At 40.6% G+C, this 26,651-nt stretch overlaps 1 protein-coding gene across 1 annotated transcript in view; it reads left to right on the forward strand.

Moving 5' to 3' along the window:
- The first annotated feature begins 6,407 nt into the window (after window positions 1-6,407).
- Window positions 6,408-26,651, forward strand: part of LOC141471263 (macrophage mannose receptor 1-like) — a 32,140-nt gene continuing 11,896 nt past the window's right edge. Inside the window, exons 1-21 of the mRNA XM_074157697.1 lie at window positions 6,408-6,554; window positions 8,289-8,687; window positions 9,894-10,067; window positions 11,040-11,204; window positions 11,487-11,603; window positions 12,571-12,714; window positions 14,106-14,288; window positions 14,461-14,615; window positions 15,413-15,526; window positions 16,215-16,330; window positions 17,088-17,236; window positions 17,653-17,852; window positions 18,265-18,386; window positions 19,147-19,234; window positions 19,952-20,096; window positions 20,572-20,607; window positions 20,696-20,865; window positions 21,710-21,777; window positions 23,429-23,529; window positions 24,765-24,907; window positions 26,422-26,536. Of these exons, the coding sequence (XP_074013798.1) occupies window positions 6,494-6,554; window positions 8,289-8,687; window positions 9,894-10,067; window positions 11,040-11,204; window positions 11,487-11,603; window positions 12,571-12,714; window positions 14,106-14,288; window positions 14,461-14,615; window positions 15,413-15,526; window positions 16,215-16,330; window positions 17,088-17,236; window positions 17,653-17,852; window positions 18,265-18,386; window positions 19,147-19,234; window positions 19,952-20,096; window positions 20,572-20,607; window positions 20,696-20,865; window positions 21,710-21,777; window positions 23,429-23,529; window positions 24,765-24,907; window positions 26,422-26,536 (2,965 nt within the window). The 5' untranslated portion in view covers window positions 6,408-6,493. The remainder of the gene's footprint in view (window positions 6,555-8,288; window positions 8,688-9,893; window positions 10,068-11,039; window positions 11,205-11,486; window positions 11,604-12,570; window positions 12,715-14,105; window positions 14,289-14,460; window positions 14,616-15,412; window positions 15,527-16,214; window positions 16,331-17,087; window positions 17,237-17,652; window positions 17,853-18,264; window positions 18,387-19,146; window positions 19,235-19,951; window positions 20,097-20,571; window positions 20,608-20,695; window positions 20,866-21,709; window positions 21,778-23,428; window positions 23,530-24,764; window positions 24,908-26,421; window positions 26,537-26,651) is intronic.

Raw genomic sequence — 26,651 nt, forward strand, 5'->3', positions numbered from 1 at the left:
AGGTGGGTTTTGAATGTCTTCAGAGAAGGAGACTCCACCACCTCCCTGGACAGCCCGTTCCAGGGCTCTGCCACCCTCAAAGTAAAGAAGTTCCTCCTCATGTTTAGGTGGAACTTCTTATGTTCAAGTTTGTGCCCATTTCCTCTTGTCCTGTCCCTGGGCACCACTGAAAAAAGACTGGCCCCATCCTCTTGATACCCACCTCTTAAGTATTTATAGGTGTTGATCAGATCCCCCCCTCAGTCTTCTCTTCTCCAGACTAAAAAGACCCAAGTCCCTCAGCCTCTCCTCATAAGAAAGATGTTCCAGGCCCCTCATCATCTTTGTAGCCCTCTGCTGTGCCCTCTCCAGCAGTTGCCTGTCCTTCTTGAACTAGGGAGCCCAGAACTGGACACAGTGCTCCAGATGGGGCCTCACCAGGGCAGAGCAGAGGGGGAGGATGGCCTCCCTCGACCTGCTGGCCACATTCTTCCTGATGCACCCCAGGATGCCATTGGCCTTCTTGGCCACAAGGGCACGTTGCTGGCTCATGGGCATCCTGTTGTCCACCAGGACTCCCAGGTCTTTTTCCTCAGAGCTGCTCTCCAGCAGGTCAGCCCCCAAACTGTCCTGGTGCAGCACCCTACACTTGGCCTTGTTGAATTTCATCAGGTTTCTGAATTTCTCTGCCCAACTCTCCAGCAAACATCTCTCCAATTCTACCATCTTTGAAGTATTCCTAGGGACTTAACTACAGGCGTAGTTGCTCTGTATTTAGGCACATCCTCTTTGAACCATGTGGGGGAAAAATCCTTTTATTTCAGATATAATTTCAGTTCCCACAATTTCATGCAACATAGAGAGCCAAGTATGTAGTTCTTGTAGTTTATGTGTTCTAGGATGTAATCAGATAGAATCTGGGGGCAGACCTCTGGAATGGAAAAGTGTGGTTAGTGTTAACTCCCAGTGCTCTGGCTGGACACAAGTGGGTTTGTCTGGGAGAGGTAATAAAGGTCCTGGCAAACTTCCTTCTGACCAGGACGACAGATACTGAGGAGAGGGAGGAACATGCTCCGTGCCTGTTCTGGAGGTTTATAGGAGCACTGGATGGCTCTGCTGGTGATCGCCTGTTGGTGCTGCTCTCCTGCAGCCTCTCAATAAGTAGCATAGGTCTGTGGGGTGTGTGCTGGAAGTCAAGAACAATATAGCTTTACTGATTTATTAGTTGCTACTGATTTTATTCCCTTTCTGAAATGGCTAGGTCTGTTACTATTTATGGAAATCTTAGATTCTCCAATGTGGAGTTTATATCCTTAATTTTTGTAAATCTTGTGACGTGCAAATCATGCATGATTCCTCACTTGCATACAAAGGTTTGCAAGGTTTTGTTTTGTGGTTTCAGGTTTTGTTCCATGAAATAAACTGTAACTCACTTTGACTTTTTAAATGGTTTTCTCATTTTATAGTCTTGTCTATAGAAGACTCTGTAACAGGGTAAAGTTAAAAAGGAGATGATGCAACCGTGGGGACATTCCACCCAAAGTTGTGGTCGGGTAAGATATTGACCATATTTTCCTGAATCTGTCCAGGGATTGTCTGCTTAAAACCAAGACAAAAATATCAGCTGAGTGATTTAGTAAAACGCTTGATTTAGTAAAAACATAGTAAACCTGCATGCCACACACGTGTAGGTAAGATGGAGAAGTTTGCCCTGGAACTTTTCTCTGGCTCTGCTTCCTTTCTCCCAGTTGTTTCCTTGCCTCTGTTCCTACTCCTACTTCATATGTTTTTAATGCCCAGTTGTTTGAGCACGTCTCTTCAAGGACTAGCACTTCTAATGGTTCTTCACACCACCTGATGTGCCTTATGTTCCAGAAACATGACTGACTGATGAATGACGTATAGGATGGCATCGTTTCAAACAGATGGAGAAGTGGTGCCAACTAGAAAAGTGTGTGAAAGGGAGGGTGAGATGTGGGGATGCCCTGCCTGGAGGCCTGGCCTCCCCGCACTGCCTGTCGTGCGAACAACAAATAGGTGCATTCTCCTCCCAAAAGAAGTTCAGTCCTGCATTGGGGCCCCACGCAACCTTCAGGCAGTATCTGCCCTCCCAGTGATTCTGCCGGATAACGTTTCATCACATGCGTACGTGCCAATGTGGGACTAGAGGGGTTGTCTTGTTTCCGGTGCTTTGTCATAATTACCAGGTAGGTCTTTGCAGCTGAAGAGCGTGTCGTGGTTTAACCCCAGCTGGCAACTGAGCACCACGCAGCCGCTCTCTCACTCTCCCCATGGTGGGATGGGGGAGAGAATCAGAAGAATAAAACTGAGAAAACTCATGGGTTGAGATGAGATAAAGACAGTTTAATAGGTAAAGCAAAAGCCATGCACACAAGCAAAGCAGAACAAGGAATTCATTCCCTGCTTCCCATGGGCAGGCAGGTGCTCAGCCATCTCCAGGAAAGCAGGGCTCCCTCACACATAATGCCAGCACTCCGAATGTCCCCCCCCTTCCTTCTTCCCCCGGCTTTATATACTGAGCATGACACCCTATGGTATGGGATATCCCTTTGGTCCGCTGGGGTCAGCTGTCCCGGCTGTGTCCCCTCCTCCCAATCCAGCACTGATACTTTATACACAAACTCTGATAGGAATTTTTCAATGGAATGTAGAGAAATTTTTAAGCTTGAATACTTTAAACAATATCTAATTAATATAAGATTAAATGGAAGGCTTTTATCTAGGGACTTTTCATTATAAAATGCAGGATTTCTGGTTTTGTTTCTGTTTTGGTGGGGTTAGTACCTTTCAGTGACGGCAACTGGTTTATTGCACTGAATACAGAGTCCAGTCCCAGGCTTTTACCGTTGTCATTCCTTTGGTCGTACTCGTGACAAAACTGATGATACAATTTCAAAAAAATTTGAGAGTAGATTCCAAACTAGTATTCTCTTTCTATACCCTCATGTTATTTCCATCTTCCCTGGACTGAGTTCTTGTGTAACGGTTTTACCGAACACCATCTGGGGATCTGGCATTATGTCCTCTTCCCGTTGCCAAGCTGTGATGTTCCTGACAAGTGACCGACTGCGTAAAAAAAGTTTTGAAGATTGGGCCAGGGAAATTATCCGTGTTGCTCTATTTGACTAAAAAGAAAGCAGTGGAGCTTCTTGGAAATTGCTCACTTTCATATAGATGCAATATAATTTCATAGAATCATAGAATAATAGAATGGTTAGAGTTGGAAGGGACCTTAAAGATCATCGAGTTCCAACCCCCCTGCCCTGGGCAGGGACACCTCCACTAGAGCAGGTTGCTCAAAGCCCCATCCAGCCTGGCCTTGAACCCCTCCAGGGATGGGGCATCCACAACTTCCCTGGGCAACCTGTTCCAGTGCCTCACCACCTTCACAGGAAAGAATTTCCTCCTAATATCTAATCTAAATCTCCCCTCTTCCAATTTAAAACCATTACCCCTTGTCCTGTCACTACGCTTCCTGACAAAGAGTCCCTCTCCGGCTCTCCTGTAGGCTCCCTTCAGATATTGGAAGGCTGCTATAAGGTCTCCCCGGAGCCTTCTCTTCTCCAGGCTGAACAACCCCAGCTCTCTCGGCCTCTCTTCATAGGGGAGGTGCTCCATCTCTCTGATCATCTTTGTGGCCCTCACTTAATGTGTTCTGATCCATCACCAATTCTTTTAGCCATTCTCTGCTGCGGGCTGCTAGTCCTCGGGATCCCTCAGCTGCCTTAAAACCGCCCTGTTGCTCTTGTGATCCCCAATTTTGTCTCCTGAGTAGATGCCACTGCTTAGGGGAGGTTTTAGGCTCTATGTTGCATAAATATACGTTCACACAGGAATTGAGATCTTGCTTTTCTGAAATAGTCTTGCTTTAAAAACCAGGAAAATAATTTATTGATAAACAAGATGAAACATAAGTGGTGGATAGAAAAGAAAAGGAAATTTTAAACTGATCACTAATAATTCATGTCCATAATCCTCTGATTCTGCCAAGATTTCTTATGTTTGATCATGGTGGTTTAGATAAATGAAAGAGAAAAAAAATTGATATGTAGCATGAAAATGTAGCATGAAAGTGCCTTATGTTGCTCTTTCAGTATGTTTTGAGCCTGTCTAGAGAAATAGAAAGGTTATTCACTCTCTGGGTTTTTTTAGGCTAGAATATTTCTACCGAGGTTTACAGCGTGTCTTTTTATTATTATTATTTTTCAAATGTTTTCAGTTCGAAACTGCAATTGTGCTGTATGTGGAGATTCTGGGTTGAAATCTTATATCAGACTAACAGGCTGAATGATCACAAAATTCTTTCGGATTTTAATACCAGTGTTTTTTGAAAATGAATTATTTAACTTATGTAGGGAAGCATCTGGTTGAACCTGGATGGACTCACCCATCCACTTCTGTGGGCAGCTGAGGAGTATTCAGTAGCGTGTAAAGGTTTGCCTCATTGCACACTGCTACATTTCTTGATACCTTCGCGCTTAATTTTCGTTTCCCCTTTTCTCCAGAAGAGTTCAGACTTCAGAGAGAAGGTGGTGAATCTGCACACTCTGAGTGTAACTTCCTGCCTGGGAGCAGAGATTGCTAGAGGAACAATGCTGACTCAACACAAAACCCAGCAGCCTTTCTTCCTCGCCGCTTCTAAAATTTCAGGCTGTGCCTTGTCAAGTGGAAGACGCTGGATTGCGTCTTTGCAATCCTCTGATTTTCCTTCCCACTTTCTGGGCTGTGATGGGGTCTGCTCACAGCAACATACAAACACTGAGGTGAAGCTGACCTCAGTATGCTTTACTTTTTTCAGCCTCTCTCAGCAGGTCATCGATAACAGTCCTTCCCCAAACACCAATCTTTCTTCATATTTCTCTTCTTTTTCCCCACTGTAATTGTACTTGTTGCCTCTGGTAGCTTTGGAAACGCTGAGATGTTGTATACTGCAGAACCATAAGACGTTACACTTCTCCTGCCTAAATAAGAATGTTTTTTTCTATCTGCACATCTGGAGCTCCTGAACAAGGAAGCGAGGAAAGTTGGAAAGTTGAGCTTGCAGAGCCAGATGTTCCCACGTTGAGGAGTACCAGAATGCTGTACTGCAGACTCGGTGTACCCATCTTTGCATATGCATCATAATTCCCTGAGGAATTGACCACCTGCTGCTTTCTTGAGGCAGCCTTCTCTTTTCTCCCACTTTCCTCAGGTCTCAGTGTCCTTCTCAGGCTCCCATTCTTTCCGTGTTTTAGGCCTAGCTGGACCTGCTGGCCTTCAGGTCCCACTATTTTGTCTCACTTGTAATTCTTACTCTGCTCTAATTCCTTGTGTACCTTTTCAGACTCCGTGAGTTGTCCATCTGCATCTGAGTCAGAACAATAGAAGCAGGATCCCATATCTTCCTGTAGGCATCCAGGGTTTTCATTGCCTACGACAGGAGCAATTTGCGGGGAAAGATCCTAAAGAGTATTTGCTGCAAATACAATATTGGGGAAGTAATTCCAAACCAGCCTCTCCTGAGGTCTGGGAACTGAAATTTTTCAAAGGCCATATGCAAAAAGGGATGTAAACCTTCCACAGGAGTGCCTTTTCTCTTCCCTACCCCTCTACATGTTTCTAATTCTTTTACCTATCATGACTTTTTCAAAGCAAACACCAGAATTTTGTCAGAATGCCTGGAGGGTGTGCACTTTAGGGGGTGTAAACTTTCACAGACCAGCGGGATGAAAAATGTGGCATTATTCCTTACCGCTTTAATTTTTCCTCTCATGCAATAATTGAAAATCCATAATTTCCAGTTGCAAATTATCTTCTTTCTAGAGTTGTGTGGTTTCTTTTCAGAATTTCTTCACTTGTTGCTGTCAGTTTGAGTGCATTGCTCCTGCATATACTCAGGAATGGAGCAAAAGAAGCAACAGGTTCCTCCTGAAGAAGGCAGGTTGTATTTTCTAGAGCTTTTCTCTTTTCTGTGGAACTGCAGACATTGGAAATTCTGGTTCTCTTTCAATCCAATGGCATAGTTACTTCATTTGCATACTGTCTCAGCCAAGTTTTCATAGTACTGCATTGCACTCTGGCTTTTTTCATCATTTATTGATACAGACAAATCGTCCTCTTCTTTTTTACCCTTTGCTCTGTTTCTGGTAAAGAGACATTCATGTCATCTTCTTCATAAGAATAATGATCCTGATTTGTAAGGTATGTTTCCAAAAATCCTCACTACAATGTTACCTTTTAGCTCTCATATTTCCACAGAAGAGAAAACTTTTATATAGTAGAGAAACTAGCTTAGAAAGCAAAGTTTATTCATTAATGTATTATTTCAAAATTACTCATGTGACATGATGCAGTTCCTTATTTGCAGCTCAGAACTTCCCTGTATCTGTCGGGCCTTAAAAACTGAGAAGGATTTGTCAATCTGGTTCAGTGCAGAAGAGTTTTCTTGCCAGGCAAGGGTTTCATCTTCAGCATAAATTTGAGGTGAAGGGAGAAGGGAGTGAGGCATTTGGCCATGGCTGTCTACCTGCTCCTGACTTTTCTCTTCTCCTTTAGCACATCTCTTCAAATATCTGGTAAGTCTTTGTCCTCTGCTGACTGTGTGGAGATTTGCAAGTTCTTTCTCATGCCTTCCTGATGTCCTTCTTGGTGGAAAGGGAGTTTAGATCTAATAACAGCATGTAATATGAAAAAGTTTTATTCAGCTCTTAAATTTGGTGGTATCTGTACAGGCATTCTGTTTCCTTAGCCCAGTTTTCAAGGTGGTGTATGAGTGAAAGAAATATGTCAACAGATGTGGGCATAACTTAGGCAGTGCTGATTCTTGAAAAATCAGGCAGCTGGATGTGGACAAAAGCTGATCTGAAATTACTCCACTGGAGGGGTTAGTGCAGCTCCAGTGGCCAGGGAAGTGTCCTCTCAACATACACAGAACCACTGGCAGATGCGTGCCTTGAGTTTCTTAGACAGCTCATGTAGAATATGGCACACTAATCGTTGCATACTGGAGTCCTGTTTCCAAGCTGATGGGCTTTAGGAAGGGTCTTAAGAGTTGCTGTCTGTTGGGTTTCATACGCTGCTACTGCTGAGTGGAAAAAACACGATGCTGTGTCTGCAGGTCTCTCCCCCAGGAAGCTCCCAGCTGGAGAACTGAGGGAGTCCAGTGTCAATGCTTGAACAGCAGCAGGGACTAGCCAACAATGCTGATTTGATCCACTACAGGAGAATTTCTTATGTGCATGTTTTTGGGCAAGACCAAGCTAGCTCTAACCCATCCTCTGCTAACCTTCTGAAGAACTGCTGCAGCAGGAGAGCTGTGCCGGGGGAAATGGCACCTGGCTTGTTCGTGTCTGCAGCCTTTCAGAGAAGCGTCACCTAGGCTGTTCAACCGCTCCCTGGCAGCTCTGAGGGGTGGAGTGGCGGCTGTGAAGCCCCATTTAACTATTCCACCCCTGGCAAGGGACCTTGGGTGTCGGTAAAGCTCAATGGCATAGCAGAGCGAGTTGGCTGATGTTGCTGTCACCTGGAGGGGAGTTCAGGGCTGCAAGGAGAGCTGAAAAAATGGTGAAGGTTTGGAGCAGGCTGAAGTTGTGCCGCTTTTTTGAAGCTGGTCTTAAGAAACACAACCCTGTTGCGCAGAGTCTCAGGCTTCTATTTACTAGTGTAGCTATTAATGGCACTCGGGATATTTAGTTCACTTAGCTGTGCTCAGAACTGAAGTGATGATGCTGCAAGTCCTGGCTTCCCTCCTGAGAAACTCACAAGCTGAATTCTGTGAAGAAATGACTTTTTGCAAAAGCATTATTTTCAAAATATTTCCCAAAGCATTAACCAAAAATGAAAAATACCCCACTTGCTTGATGAGCTGAAAACCACAATGTTATTGCGGGCCACATAGAAAAGGTTGCATTTTGAGTATGTAAAACATTTTTAATAGGTCTAAAGCAAAAAGCCCTTGTACTTGCAAAATTAAAGCCTGTTTAATATGCTGTGTGGTGGTGGAACTTTGAAGAACTCCTGAAATTTAATAGAAGTCATTTTTGAATGGCATTTTGAGAACAGTGTGCTTTAAGGAGGGAAGTGAAGAAGAGCAATTTCTCTTGAAAGAGCTATATTTTCAGCTTCTGTGTTGCTTCCATCTTAAGAACATTTTGATTAATATCCTTCATACTCATGATGAACTTCCCTTGATTTCTTTGTCTATATACTCTGTATATTCGATTTTTTTATTGTAGAAGACTGTCAAATAGAAGTAGCTGACTCATCTCCTATGAAATATCTCCTGTTTGCATTCTCGTTTTATTTTATAGGTAGCGGAATATTTTCAATCTATAATGAAGATAGCAAGCTCTGCGCCCAAGCTCAAAACTCTAGCTCAGTCATAACTACGACTTGTGATGAGCATAGTGAGTTTCAAAAGTTCAGGTGGGTCTCTGCCACGCAGCTGCTGAGCATGGCCCTCAAGCTGTGCCTGGGAGTGCTCGCCAAGGACGACGAGGCTGCCATCACGTTGGAATCCTGCAACAGGACGAATGAGCTCCAGTGGTGGGAATGTAGAAATGGGACACTTGCAACCTATGGCAAGGATTTATTTTTCAACTATGGCAAAGGGAAGGGGAAGAAAATCAGGTTGTCCAAATTATCGGGCAAGGGGAGCAGGTGGAAAATCCATGGAACCGCAGACAGCATATGCTCCCAGCGCTATGAGGGTGAGTACTAAAAATTAATCTCTATTTCCAGGTAACTTGGCTGCACCTGTTTACAAAGTATTCCACTGCCTGCCTGTCCTTCAGCAACCCTTTTGTTACAGTGACATCAGTAGCGGAGCTGACTACAAATAGGAAGTAGAAATAAAAGGCAAATATGACTGTATACATTTCTGCATAACTTGAAAAGTGCAATTCTGCCAAACCAAAGAATCAAATGACAAAGGCCTACGATGTAATCATAAGGGAGAATGGGAATTCTCTTTGTACAGCAACAGCAGGAAGAAATCTATGAATGTTTCAAAATATGCCTGATCAATTTGTAGAAGAGACAATTGTGCTATATTTAAATATTTGTTGTTGCTATTACCTGGTTTGAGCATGTACTATCTCTAAGAAGTTAATTTCTTGTTAGCATAGATGTAATGCATTTTTAACAGTGTTTAGCTGGTGTTTCCCAGGCCCAGTGAGAAGAAGAATTAGGAAAAAGCAAAAGGAAAAACAGTGTTTAAAGGCTCAGGAGGCAGTAAGTCCTAATGCCCTGGCAAAGGACTGCTGGAGAGCCAGATCACCTTTTCCTGCATTATTATCCCTCTTGGATATGTAGATTGGGCATCCCTCTGGTAGGGTGGGAAGTTAAATAAGGAGGGATGAAGTTTTTGCATTGCCCTACAATAGTTCCAGCTGGAATGAAGTTTGTCATAATTTTGTTCAGATAGTAGCAAATTAGACTGCATGGAGATGGGAGCGCCACTTCCCAGCAGTCACATGCAATTTTAAGATAAAACTTCCTCTTATGAAAACTAATAAAATATTCTGATATCTCCTTTCCAAACCTCTTCAACCATACGGGGAAAACAAAAAAAAAGATCCTAAAAATTTTCCGTGGACAGAAGTATTTATGCAACGGGAGAAACTGAGTCACAAACATCTCTTACACAGCAGTCCAGACAGCAATGAAAAGAAAAAAATAGTCGGAAATTAGTCTGATGGCCAAATGAGGGTTCTTTTAGAGTCACAATTCTGAATATCTTGCCATAGTCATGTCTAATTGGCACAACAGCCTTGGAAGGCTTTATAGTAATGAAGCACTGATGTGTTGAGCTCTTGCACAACTCAGCTGTGTCCATAGAGAGCTGCCTATGAGCACACAGTGTGGTGAACATCTGACATCAACTGACTACTATTGCTCTGTGTTTCTCTCCATAGATATCTACACACTGGGAGGAAATGCCTTTGGTGCACCTTGCATGTTCCCTTTTAAGTTCAACGGTAGATGGTATGCCGAGTGCATCCCTCGCAGTGACGATGCGAGCTCTTTCTGGTGTGCAACTTCCTCAGATTTTGATAAAGACCAGTTTTTTGGAAATTGCCCACTAAAAGGTAATTTATTTATGAAGACTTCAGGAAAGGCATTGAGCAAAAGTTTCATCCACTCTCATGGTCAAAATCTCCTTGGGATGTGAAGTGGCATTGGACAGTGCGCTGGATTCTGGCTAGCCTAGTTTGCTGGTGAGCTCTGCAATGATAAAATGAGCTATCTGCTCTTCACTCTCACTGTTTTTCCAGCTGAGATGAGAAGCAGTTCTGCAGCGCTCCCGAGACTGGTACATACAGGGAGTATTGTGAGGTCTGATGGGGACTGATGGTAGAAGGAATAGAAACCCCCTAGGAGTAGGTGAGAAAAAACGGCAAATTAAAGGCAGAAAGAAGTGTGATGGATGAGGAAGGTGAGACACAGGGAAGGAAGAGGCAGTGGTGTATCACAGGATGGAGCAGAGAAGAGGAGGGCTGGAGCGAATGTAAGGGTGCAGGAGACGGGTAGTGACCTTCACTTGTCCTTGGTGTTCCTTACGCCCACAAATCACCTAACACAGCTTTCTAGTAACCCCAGCACGAATGCCCCACCCCTTCATGCCTGCTTCACATCTGACTGGAAATTATCTTTTCTGTCATGTTGGGAGGTCTGGGAGAGCATAAGAGGGGTCTCAAGATACGAAATCGATGCAGAGACCAAGATGTTCTGTGTAGGGAATAGGGAAATGTGTGTGTACAGGTAGAATATATCAGTGAGTGGGTTAATGTGGCTTGAACTGTGGGAGAGGTAGACGAGTTACATAAATAAAAAAGAACATGGTGAATGTAGAAAAATTATGTTTGTAAGGAGAAATAATTCCTTTTGTCATTTATGTATTATTAACATTGAATATACAAGGTATATATATGGGGGAAGTATGTGTAAAAACTTACTAAATCATACAGGTACATAGTTTCATTTCTCTTGCAATGAAGATTTTATTTTCTGCATTAGCAAGTATGATTGTCTCGTCAAGTTGCTGTTACCATGTTTTATAGACACCATCCGCAGTGACCTTTGGAAAACAAATCCCGTGACAGAAATGCACTATCAGATAAACTCAGAGTCTCTTTTGACATGGCACCAAGCAAGAAAAAGCTGCCAGCAGCAGAATGCAGAATTATTAAGTGTCACAGACCTTCATGAAGGAATGTATCTATTAGGTAAAGTAAAAAAAATCAACAAATTAAAGCGTATGGTTAAAATGTAGGTCAGAATAACACGTATTCTTATATTTATCTTGTAAAAATAGGTCTTAGTGGCATTCTTAAAAAAGCTTGTCACTTTCTCACAAAAAATGTATTAAAATAGTGGAACAAATCTGACCTATACCAAAAAAATCACTATGACATTTTTTCCACACTTTAAAATTTTATTTCAAGTTTTATTGAACAGCCTATAGAATCAGAGGCATCTAATAACTGTTGGTTTCTTTTGCCCATTAGGGCTCACCAGTGACCTGGGTGTCAGTGCAAAGCTCTGGACCGGTCTTTTCAGTGCACTTGATGGTGGCTGGCAGTGGGTTGGGGGCAGTCCTTTCAGATACCTAAACTGGGCTCCAGGTGAGTGCACGTATCTGAAACCACTGAAATCAGTGTCTGGGCCAATATTCTCTTCTTTTCCCCAAATTCCTGTTACCTTATTCCTTTGGTTTCAAAGAATTTTCACAGATTACAGGGGTTTATGGAAACGGTAGGATATTACAGTAATAGGGATAACACCAGCTATATATATATATATATATATATATATAACACCAATTAATGGATCACCATTAATTCTGAATTTCCCAGAAAAAGCAGATAGCTCACCTAACAAAATAGTTTAAAACAAATATCTACAGATCATTCCATATTTTTTTCCACCCATAATTTTCTCATCAGGCACATTATTTAAACTAATGAAAAATGATATAAAGAGAATGTGAAGAAAAGAGAAGAAAACCTGAAGAGAAACATTGCATAACAAATATTTTCAATTGTTCTACTCAGTTACTGTTTATGACATTTATCTGATGTACATTATCTTAGTAAGTTTCCACTTTTTTCTTAGGATCTAAGTCACCATCTTGCACGTTACCATATTAATGTATTTTCATAATGGCTGTTGTGACTACAGGGAAATCCAAAGGGCGAGCACTCCTGTGCAATTAAATATGCATTTCATACCCAGTATTTAACAGTAAGGGATGCTGAGTTGTTTGCAATACTACCACCCCACAAGGAATTTATATAAAAGTTTTATTTGTATGAAGTTTTTTTTTTTTCTGTATGGTGCAGTACTTCAGACACGCTGAATTTCTTCTTAAGCAGTTCATGGGAGAAGGGCAAGTCTTGTGTTTGAAATGTCAGCTCTCTTGGCCATCCCAGTGGTGCTCCCTCATCTCCTCTCTTGGGAATTATCACTCTGAAGAATAATACGCCAGTGGGTTTGCAGCTGCAAAGGATTTGTGCATTCCCTCCTGTAATGACGTGAAAATTTTCAGTGTTAACAGAGGTATTCTCTGTACGTTGTGCCTCTTTCCTAAAGGAAATCCCTCTATGGAATCTGGAAAAATATGTGGGACCTTCCAAGGTAGGAACGGCAAATGGGAAAACCAGGCGTGTGATCGGAAACTGGGATATATCTGCCAAAAGAGAAACTCCTCTTCAGATTCCTCCACTATTGCCTCTGGTAAGTTGGTCAAAAAATAAGGCTAAATTTGCAATGAGTAAGAAATACCGGGAGGATGCCGTATATGAAATGACAATATATGGTGAAAACAAAGGGGTTACATTTGTTGAACTGGGTCAAATGCTGAGAAGACTTTAATTTTCTGGTTCATTTTAAAGATGATGTCTAAATGTTCATAATTTTGAAAAGATCCCAGGGTACTAAAGAAGGCAGAATTATGTGTTTACTCATGTTATCTAGGCCACAAAATACTGGTGAATACCCTGTGCTCTGAAAAATACACTAAAAATGTATTCTGCAAGAAGATGTGAGACAGAGTTCATGTTCTCCCTGCTGTCTCTGACCCTTTTTGCTCTATTCTGAAAGGAAAATTTCAGAATATGGGGCTGGCACCTTTTCTCAATTGACTTCCCTTTGCACCTGAGGCAAACTAGATCTCATCTATGTGAAGGCAATGGAAGTTACTTCACCTGGGAATTCCCAGCATGTTACTAACTCTACAGTAACTCCTTCAGCTACATATATACTAGTATATAAGATTATTTTATGGTTTTGGAGATGAATGGCACATCATAGCTGGCATCCTGTACATTCTGGCTGCTTCCAGACATCTTACTAGGAACGGTTTCTGACCCATGCTACCCAACAAGCCGTGACTGGATGTTGCCTAGGAGAAAGCGAGTTTGCACAGGTCAAAACCAGGTCCAGGAAGCATTGAATGATGTGGTTGATCACACGCCAATGCTGGATACATGTCCTGCCCTCTTCAGTTTACTTTATAGGTGCAGATCGCGTGAACCTTCAAAGCAGTGGAAGATGGCTGCTCATGCTAAATTCACATCCAAGAAATAGCCACAGAACCAAGTGTGTGGCATTTTTGTGCAGCTGGGATTTCTGACACGTCTGGTATAATGTAAATATGTCTGGGCTCTCTGATATATGGTTTGGGCTCTACAGGAGCTCCAACTGACTCCCAAGCAGTTGGGGTTCCCAGAGAAAAAAACATCCAAAATCTCCAAAACTCACCAAGATCAAGTCCCTGTGCAGGAAAAGAGGTGCTTTTCTGTAAAACGTGGCTGTACCCAGAGCCTCACTGAGGGGGATTTAATGTGGTGTTGTGCCCTGCAAGTTTGCGTGCCAAATTACTTAGTAGCTATTTCATTCACTGAAAAGAGATTTTGAGTAGTTCTCAGCACAACTTGGATGGAAAAAATCTGGTTTGTATTTTTTATGACCTCAGAATCTTTATGATTCTCAGACCTTTGCTTTCCTCCTCTGCCTGTATGTGCTCCAATATTGAAAATTCATATCAGTACAGGTGATTTTCTTTTTGATTAAAAGAAAGCACTGAATAGGACTGCTCATTAATTGTTTGAAATAACTTTTTTCAGGTGACTTAAAGCATTTTAAGTGCCCCAGGGAATGGGTGGCCTATGCAGGTCATTGCTACAGAATTTACAAAACGCCCAAAATATGGAAAGAAGCACAGTCTTCCTGTAGAAAAGAAGATGGAGAGCTGGCGAGTATTCATAATATTGAGGAGTACAGTTTTACAGTGTCTCAGCTTGGGTACAGTGAGTATTCCTGCAGGTCACTTTTTTATCTGGAATGGTACTATTGCTATTATTCATTTAATCATTTTAACCTTGAGCTTAAATGTTTTTTAAAAAGTCCTTATTCAGTCAAAAGTGGGTGTGAGATGTGATTGTTCCACGTTAAGCCATACCCTTACCTCTGTGTTCCCAGAGCCAGATGATGAGCTGTGGATTGGTCTAAATGACTTCAGGGTTCAAATGTATTTTGAATGGAGTGATGGGACACCTGTGACTTATACCAAATGGCATCATGGAGAGCCGACCCATACACGGAATAAGGCAGACTGCATCGTTATGAAGGGGGAGGTAAAAATCCCTCTCCCACTTTCACACTTTCTTCTGTCCTTTGTGCTTCCCCCCAAAAAACCCATCTGTGACAAAAAAAAAAAAAAAAAAGAAAAAGAAAAAAAGTAAAAAGGGACAAGGATTTTAAAGGTTTTTAGGAACTTGGTTTAATTCAGAATATCTTAGTGTGGAGGGAGACTGGAGAGCAGAAGAAGGTGGAGCACCAGAAGCAGTGCACTGCCCTGAGACTTGGTCTGCTCTACAACAGTTACAACAAATCTGCCATCTGAAATTGGTTGAAGTGGCTGATCATAGCTGCAGACTATATTCTTGGAGCAGGGACGTTCTTATGTTTCCCCTAAACCACCTAAAATATAGGTTTATTAAAGCTACTTTGAAGGCTCATATTATTGGAGGCGCAAAAAATAAGGTACAAAAAGTTCTATCTTATTTAATACTCAGCATAAAATGACATATACTAATACTGGGGAAAAAGTCTTAAACTATAATTTTTTCATATTTTTCATAATAAATACTGTGCTGGTGAGAATAGAGTGGAGCAGTGTGTTTCCTTCCTGCTCCCATCAGCCACTGAACCTTTAATACATGCAACTCTCACAGCTCTAGGGAAATGTGGCCCTCACTGTCTTTATTGTGTCTCCTGATTTGGAGAAAGCATCAGGGCAAGGAAGAGAGACGAGACAGTCTAAGCCATGCGAAGAGAGAAGGATTCTCTCTGAGGATGGTGAATATTTCTGTTGGATCTGGATTTTCTCTAGGTTTCATTTCCCTTTATGGTTTCTTCTTACCACCCTCAGGATGGATCCTGGGCTGACAGTGCTTGTGAAATGAAACTCGGTTATGTCTGTAAAAGGAAACCTTTGGCAGAAGAATCAGGGGAAGCTGAGGTTACTTACCCAGGCTGCCAGAAAGTAAGTGTAAAAGAAAAGCAGTGAAAGTTTGTTGCATCTTGCTTTCACCCTCATGATAGTGAGCATCACAGAAGTCAATTATTTTGACTGTTCTTGATGGAGCCTTAAAAAACCTGTTAATTTTGGCTGCATTTATACATCTCAGACTAATGGGGAAATTGTTTTCTTTACTTAAACAAAATTTAGATTGACTTCATTTTTTTTTTCACTCCCTTGCATGCACACTTCACTCATCTCTCTCCCAGTGCAGAACTTTTCCCCCCCAAAAGCTGCTCTTCGCATGACATTGTTGGGTTGTGCGCAGCCTTCACAGTTTCATCAATCCGCCACAGGAGGCACGAATATTTGAGCTGACTATTTTGCAGCTTGTTGGAGCCTCTTGCAACAGCTAGACTTACACAAAGAGAAAGCAGGGCAGGCTTTACACAAGGAGCCAGGCAGTGGCTGCGAGCACGCTTGCCAGCTCCAAGTCACAACGAAGGCTCACCACAGCTTGTGTGTCCTCCATCAAGGGGCAAGACACACAGTTGTGGTTACACAAGCTGTGTCTGATTATCTTCTTCATTTCCTCTCACCATTTCTGAGATTAATTTTGGTTTGGGGTGTGGTGTGAACGTGGCTTTTGGAAGTGTGCTGTGGTGCACGGTCTGACAGCCCCTCCGTGCATCTCTGCTGTTGACGCTGACAGGGCTGGATGAGGCACGGCTTTTACTGCTACTCCGTGGGGCAACTACCAGCAACGTTCTCAGAAGCAAAAAGAATCTGTGAAGAAAACAAAGGTTACCTGGCTTCTGTGAGAGACAGGTATGGAAACGTAATTCCTGTCCTTTCATACTTGCAACCAGGATGGAAGGGCCAAACAGGAAACCCTTCTTACTTTACATATGTTCATAGTGTCCCATGTGACACCAGTCCTTGGCTGGAAAATTTATGGTAGAACTGAAGAAGTATTACAAAATATGTCAGGGGCCTGTATGTCATCAATCCAAGCATTCAGGCCACATGCCTGCACTGTTGTTGACTCCAAGAATTAGAAAATTGCATCAGTCCCCCAACAACCCCAAATTGCCAGATTATTTTAAAATCTATTGTACTAAAAATTAACAGATAAGCACAGAACTATTTATTTCCTCTGGAATTGAGCTTTTCAGCCTTTTCTTTGTAACAGTCGGATCTTGAAACTTTTAGAATAAGAGTAGAATTTTTGCCCCAGAGTAACAAAGATTTAAAGATCTAGACCTTATCACAAAGCTCAGTAAAACAGTGTAGTACTTATTTATAAAAATGAATAGCATATATGCATTAACACCAGTACTGTTTGGCTCGTGGTGTTCATTGTGAGGTAAAAAAGGAGAACAGAATCACTCTAAATTCTAAACACGATTTACATTACCAAAATATAGAATAAAAATTAATTTACATAAGAGTTAGAACTCTTAAAGTAAGATCATCACCCTTGCTTCAATCCATACTTTACCAGATTTACTACAATGAATTGTTTGAAGAAACTAACAAATTACAACAAAACGCAATACATCAGTTTGGTACTTATTCTTCACAGATATGAACAAGCTTTTTTGACTTCTGTAATCGGATTCAATCCAGCAAAGTATTTCTGGATTGGTCTCTCAGATACAGAGGAGCAGGGGACGTTCAGGTGGGCCAGCGGGGATGTCGTCACCTTCACCCACTGGAACACGGGGATGCCTGGTATGTGCCACGAGGGCCACTGAATTTCTACTCTGGAGGCCCAAGAAATGGGGGGTTGGAAGCTAAATAGTGGTTTAGAAACATAAAGTGGAAAAACCAACTTTGCAACTTTCTGTTTGTGCTAAAGGGATTAAACCAGAGATCATGGTAGCTCCTTCCAGTAGACCAGGTGGGATTATATGTGTCTGCTGGTATCACTCATTGTTGTTTGGTGGTTTTGATGGGTGGTGATTCATAGTGTAATGTGAAAATAATTTGATAAAGTTTATTTATGTTTTAATTGAGATGCATGCAAGCTACTGCGATCTATTGGCATCCAAACACAGTGGGGACAGGTTACATTTAATTAAATAGCATATTCTTTGAGAAGATGCCGCTATTTATTGATAAAGTTGAAAATTTTATGTTTCGTGCAGGAAGGGAGTCAGGCTGTGTGGCCATGACGACAGGAACTTCAGCTGGATTATGGGATATATTGAACTGTGAAGAAACAAACATGTTTCTCTGCAAGCAGCTGGTAGAGGGAGTGACTCCCCCTCCTCCTCCAACGATGCCCCCTCTCCCATCATGCCCGGAGGGGTGGCAATCTGTTCCTCAGAGCAGCCTCTGCTTCAAAGTAGGTGTTCAACTTCTGAATGCAAACCTTTGTCTTTTCAAATGAGAACATGTTTCATGTGTGCGTGGAAGATGGATTTTACCCTGCCTACCTGGTACCTCTCTGCGGTAACACGTCTCCAGCCATCCCCAGGTGGTGTGTCAGGGAAGTGCTGGAAAGTGCTGTATGCAGTTTAAACTAAGTCTGGAGTCACTGGGACTTGGTGATGGTATGAAAGGCAAAGTTGAAAATTATTTCAACTTTGATTGATATTTGACCTATTTGATAGAGGACCACAGGCCTATGGTTGCGCAGCCAAATAGTAAGTGATAAAACCTAGAGACCAGGAGACCAGATGAAGGATAGAAGGCCATAATGCTGTTTCTAAATTTCTGTAATACCCAACACAGTATTAATTGTCCACTTTTTCTAGATTTTTCAGGGAGGAAGGGAGAAAATGCAAACATGGTTTGGTGCAAGAGATTTTTGCAGAGCCATTGGAGGAGATCTGGCATGTATCCACAGTGAAGAAGAACAAAATCTAATAATTAGCTTGTAAGTATCTGCACAGTGCGTCATTTAAATGTAGAGGAAAAAAAGACATTTAAAAAATGACCTTTCTGAAAGACATAAGGGACTTCTGGTGATCAGTTTCTACCTTGCAAAGACTGTGTATATCTTTGCAAAGTGGCAGAAGGAACTGGGTAGAAAGAGGTGAGAAGAAGGGTCTCTTGGCAGGCCTCTGGGAAGGTGGTGCCATGCATTGAAGTGGCCCTGAACATACACAAAAATGAAAGAAGGATCATTAAAATTGGTTTCAACTGATTTTAGTTCGAAAGGATAAAACTGATCTTTTTAGCTCATTTTGATCAGTAGATGAAATACTCTTGATTAAAGGAATAGTTTGTGCTGCTTTCTTTCCTTAGTTAAGGGGAAGAATTGGGAGACTAGGGAAAGCCTAGTCTGACCTAGCGATGTGCTTATATAAATGTTTAAATCAGGCCTATGAGTACAAACATGTCTGAATTTGGATGCTTAAGCTACTTGGTCAAACCAAGACCTTAAAATATATTTCCATTTAACTCAGTATCTGTGAACTCATGACAGCTGTGACCCTTCCCATGAAGCTCTGTGTTTCACTGCTTCCTGCCACATGCAGTGCCAGGGTGTTTTTCCCCACATGGCAATTGAATGATCACTTTATATGACTGTCTCAAATGATACTTCAAAGATAAAAACACTGAGAATACTGTGATGATATATATTCTTCTCTATTTCACACTGTGTCTGATTGTCTATATTTGTAATGATTCAGAAAGAGAGATTATCTTCAATATTCTTACTGGATGGGTTTAAGTGCCTTGGACTCCGATGGCGGGTTTATATGGAGTGATGGCTCACCAGTGAGTAAATTATTTATTATTCCATCTTTTTGTCTAATTTTCCACGTATATCTTGGCAGATAGCTCTTACAACTCCTCCTATACAAGCCACAAGTGACCTTAAGTCTTTACTACTTGATTGCACTCTAGGAATTAGTTTTTATCTTTTGATAGTTCGTAGTTATAGATAACAGTATGACATTTAGAGTAATGAAATAACACCAAAGGTGATGGAATATCTCTTGATCTAAGCAAATATAGTTTTACTAATCTTTATAATCCCATTTTTCACTTACTGTTAGATATAATTTTGTATGTCTACTCAAGCTAGGCTTTATTGCCTGCCCCATCTTAAGTAGATCAAGGTCTGCAAGGCCCGAGTTCATATGGCAGCACTGACTGCCATTGATTGTTTCAGATTGAAACATCAGAGCAGGATAATCAACCCAGGGGTCAGACGATGGTACTTAGATACTTCTTTCTAGAGCTTGTCAGGAGAACTTCATCTCTCCTGATAACAAAGAGGGCAAGAACTTCTTTGCTTACTAACATGGCTTATAAATACACAGAGGAATCATTGATATGCAAGGGTCATGTCCTTCTCCTTACAAGGTCTGGCATCAAAGCACAAGATGGACAATGAAATCAAATGAAGTACACTTTTCTTTAACAGGATGATGTAAGACAATTGTTTCACTTTAAAAGGAAAGTAGTAACAAAGCTGTGTTTCCACTTTAGGTAAATTTTGAAAAATGGGCACATGGAGAACCAAACAATTACGATGGAAATGAAAAATGTGGCGTGTTTAGTGGCTACAATAATATGAACTGGAATGATTTATTTTGTGAATATATGCGGGACTACGTTTGCCAAATCAAAAAAGGTAAGATGACTTTCTTCCTTAAGCAACTTTTAGAGACAGATATGAACATCCTTCCCAGGTCTGATCTCACTATCTGCATGTATTATATCCAGCTGTGCCATCAAGCATGATGAAACACTTAATACATTTCAATTTAAAAAAAAGCAGTTGAAACCTATGAATTCATCCCTGAGATACACATGTAAATTGGGGTTTATACCCAGCATGTTGAGGAAATGAAATACAGCAGCCTAAGGTTGGGCATAGTTTCTGTAAGCTTAACTTGTGATTGGCTCTAATATGGTATTTTGCTCAGTGTAACACCATTTTTTCAGATATTTTGAGAAATTCTGTGACAAAAATAAGCATACCCTTAAGATTCATTTTATTACTTGAAATTAAAACAAAACTTTAAATTGTTAACAACTCTATAAATATATTTAATTGAGAAATGTCTGAGAAACATGAAACACTAAGATATTGATTTACATTGCAGGAGCACCACTGAAACCAGAGCCTAATTCTACATTCAGTAAGTCTTCTACTTCCAATAACAGAATAAAATTAGTATATAATGGTGTTAAGTTCTATTACAGACTGCTTAATGTTTTACCCTGCAGATTATGAATATGTTGCTAGTGAAGATGACTGGATAATATATAATCACAAGGAATACTACATCAGCAAGGAACCAATGCCTATGGAAAAAGCTAGGGACTTCTGTAAGAAGAATGGTGGTGATCTTGCTGTCATTGAGAGTGAAAGTGAAAAAAATTTTCTTTGGAAATACGTAAGAAACATGTTTTACTTCAAAAATGCACTGTTCTGTCCTTTACTGAGGTACCTTTTTCAGCTGGCTTATGAAGTACCAGAAAGTGGTCCCCATCATAAAAAAAATCAGTGCCACCCTTCATGGGGTTATCTACTTAGGAGCTTTACCATTATCATTATCTTGATAAATTGCTACGTATAGATAAGTCCTCAGCTTCTTTTCAAAAACACTCTCAGGGTGAAAATTTCAAAAAACTTGCTCTGTTTAGCTGAAAGCTAGTTACTGCGCATGTTTTGTTTTCCAACTCATTTTCTTCACAGAATTCAAGAAAAGCCTTTTCACTTTTTTTTTTCCAAAACAGAATTCAGATTTTCAGTGAAAGGTTTACGCCAGAATATTTTCTAATACAAAGAGAATACCCTGATGATGATGTACTCTTTTGGAAATAGTTTCATACTATTAAAACCAGATACGATTCCATCCTTTCCTCCACATGACTAAGTACTAAACCCTACCATTTACTTGTAGCCTTTTGGCAAATTCTCATTATGCTTTCCTAAAACTCTTAAAAATATTGCTTTATTTTGTGGCCTGCTTAAGAGGTTCTTGGCTTCTTAACATAGCTTTTTGCTCCATTTCTTTTTCATCACTTTTTTTTATTTTTTTTAAAAAAAATCAAATACTGGAAATCAGGGGAAAATGTTGAGTTTTGCAATTCAGACACATAATCCCACCAACTCCCTGTACTTTGCATATTGTACAGTTGCACAACTGAAACAAAAGCAGTTTTTGAGAGCTTGCTTATTTTATTTGAAATCTGTTTTCTTACAGTTCATTAAAACTCTTACTTTTTATGTTTTAGACTTTCTATAAAGACTGGGGAAACAACTTTTACATTGGCTTAAGTGTGAGCCTTGATAGGACATTCCGGTAAGTAAAAACAAATTAAGTTTTTCAGACTCATAACGTGAATATTTGGCATGGCTGCCTGTAAAAGACTGTTGAAGTTCAATGACTGAAAATCTGTCTACAGCCATGTCTCGACATAAAGTTTTAAAATATGACTCTTCCTCAGGGGAGCACTTCTCCCATAATATTTTCACTATTTCCCCTTCTTTTGTATTTTGAGGCTGAGACGTTCACTCACAGTCAGTTCAGTGTCATCCCCTTTTCCTTGTTAGATGAAACATAAAATTTGTTGGAGGTTTCTAGGAAGTTCCGGATGGTACTTGCAGACATTACTGAATATTCAAATGATCAAAAAAAAAAGAAAAAAAACCAAACCTACAAAACCTGCAGTGAGGCATCATTTTGGTTTCTACAGGTGAACCTTCAGTACTGCAAAGCCCTTGTCTGGGAGGTAATTTCCCGACAGTTTCACTGTCAGAGCCCAGGGCTGGACAGCTTCAGGCTGCATGGAGTCATTATTCTTCTACAGATGTCTTCGAAAACAAATTGCCCTGGGAATATACCTCACACGGAGCCTTAGATGAGTTACAGACACATTTCTCCTGCGGCACTCTTCTCCATCTCCCTGCCCACCTCCCACCCCCTTCTTTTTCTAGTGCCTTCTCCTGGGATTTGAAGCTTGGTCACGAGTCTCAGCCTCTTCATTTCAGCCTTTCTTCTCAGGATGCCTTGCTTGGCCACAAGCCACAGAGACTGGATAGTGTCATCTCCTGGAGCTGCTGCTTTTTACATCACATCCACTGCTCAGAAAAAAAATGTTTGTCCAACTCTTCCTTGCTCCCTCACTAGTTTCGTCCTCCTCCCTGCTGGATGATGGTGCTGCTATTTGTCTTTATATTATTTCTTCCAATTTATTATGAACTGCTTTTTCATATTTGGCTCAGGAGATTTGCAAGTGGAAGCAGCTCGGCATCCTGTTGAATTCCTTACTTGTAGTTTACTTGAAAAAAACACACATACAGTTGCTTAGTCTCCAAAACTGGAAAAACACTAAATTGCCCTGTAGCTGATGCTGTCTGAAGGCTCGTAATCTTGGCAGTTTGCCCACTTGACTTTCCTCCTTCCGGCACACTGAGGCTTTTTCACTTTGAGAATAAATTTGTGAATCACCAAACTAGGAAATGATTGTTGCACGACTGAAGGCAGTAGCTGTATAATATTAAAGATTTCCTTTGTTTAACAAAATGGTCCAACTGTCAAGTGGTTCAAGGCTCTGCCTTACCCTACAAGATCTTTTATTACTGCTTTTGGCCCCAGAAAATTACTAAATAAGCTCAGGTTTCTGTTTCTGTCCTCCAGAGAATGCCAGGTCCAATGCTACACATGTGTATTTCCTGCAGGCTGTCAATGCTCAGAGACCAAGAAAGGCTGGGATCACCAGCTGAGAGGACTAGCTCAGACCTGGTCCAGGTCAACAGAATAGGCAGTTGATATAAAGACATTTCTTACTAATTCCAAGTGGAAGGTCTTGGTTTTCTTTTACCAGAGAACAAGACGTGTTTGTCAGCTAAAATCTAGGAAGCTTAAAATACAAACCTCTAATACATCCTTTATAAAGAAATATTAACTAATTCAACTAAGAATTATTATTACCCCAAATTGCTTCTTTCAGGTGGATGGATGGAACTCCAGTGAACTATGTTGCCTGGGCTCCAAATGAGCCCAATTTTGCAAATAATGATGAAAATTGTGTGATCATGTATGCCCAAACAGGTGGGTGTTGTAACAACATTCAGTCTGCATGGTATGGCACAGGCTGGGGAGGGTTGCATGTGCAAGGCTGGGTGAGTTTTCATAGAGTGTTTAAAAAAGCATAGGAAAATAAATCATAGCCTCTTCTTTCATTTATGCACTTTTAAAGAATTCAGCTCTATGTAGCTAACACGTTGGGTTACACCTGCAATCTGATTTCTGGCTTTGGCAGAAAATTGCAGTTTGAACAAATCAGTTAAGCATCAGAACAGCAAATAGAGTCAGTATTGTTTTTCCTCTAACCTCTGTCCTTTTTATGACTGCCTCTCGAGAGCATCAGCTGTCATCGTCTGTGCAGTTCCTAAAAATCTAGGGCTTGGGCATGGCTTTGATTATTACTAAACAATGTTATACACTATTTTAATTTAAAAAAGAAAAAAAATACCATTTAATATAGAGCATTGCAAGCAATTGTGCTTACAGTAGCCAAGCCCTTAGTCTTATTTGTAGCAGTTAATCTCTTCTACTTTTAAACATTTCTAGTCTCAAAATCTATAGCTGAGGTAATCTTCCTAGGCTCTATTAGAGATCAATGGGAGGAAGTGAACGCTTTTGGGGAGTTAATATTGTGTCCTGTTTTGGAGATCTTTCTTAAGATAAGATGAATTATTTCCTTAACTTCACTAAATTATAATGACAATATCTCCATTAAATAAAAGGTATGACTAGCTCTGCTGTAGATAATTACCTTGTAAGTGTCTGCAGCTAATGAAATGAATGCCATTTTCTTATTCATTCCTGATCTGTAAAATGGGGATAATGATGTTAATGTTATATTCTTACATCACACTCCCATAGGGAGAAAAGATACCCAGAAGACCAAAAGACTGTGAGAAGCTCAGGTAGTAAGGTAACAAGGACCAAGTACCTCATACAGACAGAGTGACTCTAGAGATCTTACAGAACTTAGAGAGGTGAATTAAGCATTTGAATTAAAACTCCCTTTTGGCAATGCTATGATTTTGCAATATTGATATATTTCTGTTCTCAGACAAAATATTCATATTCTGAATGTTGCTGGAAACCTGAATATTTCTAGGGAACATACATAAAAATTATCCATTATTTGTCAGGAAGAGAAATAAAAATACTGTAACCAGTTCTACTTTCCTGTGATAGATTTGCTTTAGGAAAGGACACTTTTTATCACAGTCTCAATTGCATTTTGTTTTTCTTTTGTTCTAATTTGCTTTCAGGAACATGGAATGATCTCAACTGTGGCAGCGTTGAGTTATTCATCTGTGAAAGGCTTAACAATACTATTCGTCCAAGTGTTGCTCCCACTTCACCACCACCCAAGGGTGGGTGTCCAGAAGACTGGCTCCTCTTTGATAACAAGGTGCAGTATGAAATGTCAGTATATTGCATTTTAAAAAGAGCAGAATAAAACCCATCTTTGATTCAGTTTTTCAGTTGTAGCGGAGTTTTCAGTTATCACAAAATATGTTCTGATTGTGTATATTTAAAAACTCTAAAAATATGATTCCTGAAAGAGAAATCATAGCCTCTATTGGGATCACAGCAGTTATGAGGGAGGTCATGAGACATACAAGAAGAAAGATTCATCTTATATTTTTGCTCATGTTTAATGTTGCCGAGGATAGCTGAGCAACTTCCCTTGTGTGGAGCTGTTGTATGTTCATGTTTACCGTGCAGAGCTTATCTGGCTGACACAGGTTGCCTGGACACTTGTTCGTCCCTCACCTACTATGCGCTGACTCTTAAGCTACTAAGGCACCTTCCCTTGAGCGGATTTGTCAGGTTTTTTCTATAACCAAACATCTGTTAAGGTTTTTAAATAATCCAGTTATAATCTTCACCACACTATTATGTAAGATCACTATTAGCCTTCTAAGACAAAAGTTCAGGATAAGAGACTGTCAGTATTGAAAATTCATAGACTTTCTTCAATCAAGCTATAAAAGCTATAAAACAACAGTATATACTGTTGAGAATGCACCTAGCAGTGAAGGTAATACTTGCCTCAACTAGTTCCATCTGTCTTTCTTTTGGCTAAACCAAAATATGATTTCAGTGTAATAGAGCTCCTCTGTTAGAGATCCCCTGGCTGCTGTCTTCTCTTTCCTTCCCTCTCTCAGTCCTGGGGAAAAGAGTCACAAACTCAAAGTTTGTTTCTTTTCATGGTGCTCTCGAAGCTAAAGTGTCTCTTTCTTCCTCACCTCCTAGAAGAGGAGCTTCCAGTGACTCCTTCCGTGACTCCTCTCCAAGTGTTTACACATGCCTTCCCACTGTCATGGACCTACCTCCTTTTTTTTCCCGAATTTCCTCATCAGCTTTTCAGTTGCATGCTTTAATTAGCACATTTATGTTGCTTGATTCTGACAAAGCTGTCTGATGGCATCTTAAATCTCACAGATCATTTTACAAGAAATGATAAACTCATGGGTTTTTTTTGTAATGTCAGAATCATTCTTTTTCTGTGATTATCCTGTGAGAACCAAACCTGGTTTGACAAACAGGGCAACAGAAGCTGAGAGGTTTAGATTCCATACCACGTCTTGGCCTTGCTAGTTTTCTGAGGTCTTCTTCGATTTTCCTCCCACTAAGTCACACCTCAGAAGTGTGCTCAGAAGCTCTAACATAATTTGTACTGAAATTGTTAGACTGACATATTCCTTCTAAGTTAATGCTAAAATACTGGACTTTATGTTAGTTTCCTAATATAGAACTTCTCTTTCATAAAGACCTAAAGACTAGAAAGGACTGTTAAATTAGCTAATCTCCCTTTTTGCTTAAAATATCCAGTTTATCTTGTTTGTTACAACCAGAGATGCTTGCACCAGAAACTAAAACGCCACCCAGTTACAGATTTGGCACACTTCTCTTTTGCAGTGTTTCAAAGTATTTGGCCTTAATGAAAATGAAACATTGACATGGCATGGTGCGCGGAACAATTGTATTGATTTTGGAGGAAACCTGGCTACTATATCAAAAAAGGAAATGCAAGGTATAAAGTACCAATATTTTGATACTGAATGAGACATCAAGTAATTCCTGGTAAACAGATTAAAACAGATGTTATAGCTTCTGCAATATATGCTATTATTTATATCATATTAATA

The sequence above is a fragment of the Numenius arquata genome, chromosome 12 (genome assembly GCF_964106895.1).
Source record: "Numenius arquata chromosome 12, bNumArq3.hap1.1, whole genome shotgun sequence".
Classification (NCBI taxonomy): Eukaryota; Metazoa; Chordata; class Aves; order Charadriiformes; family Scolopacidae; genus Numenius; species Numenius arquata.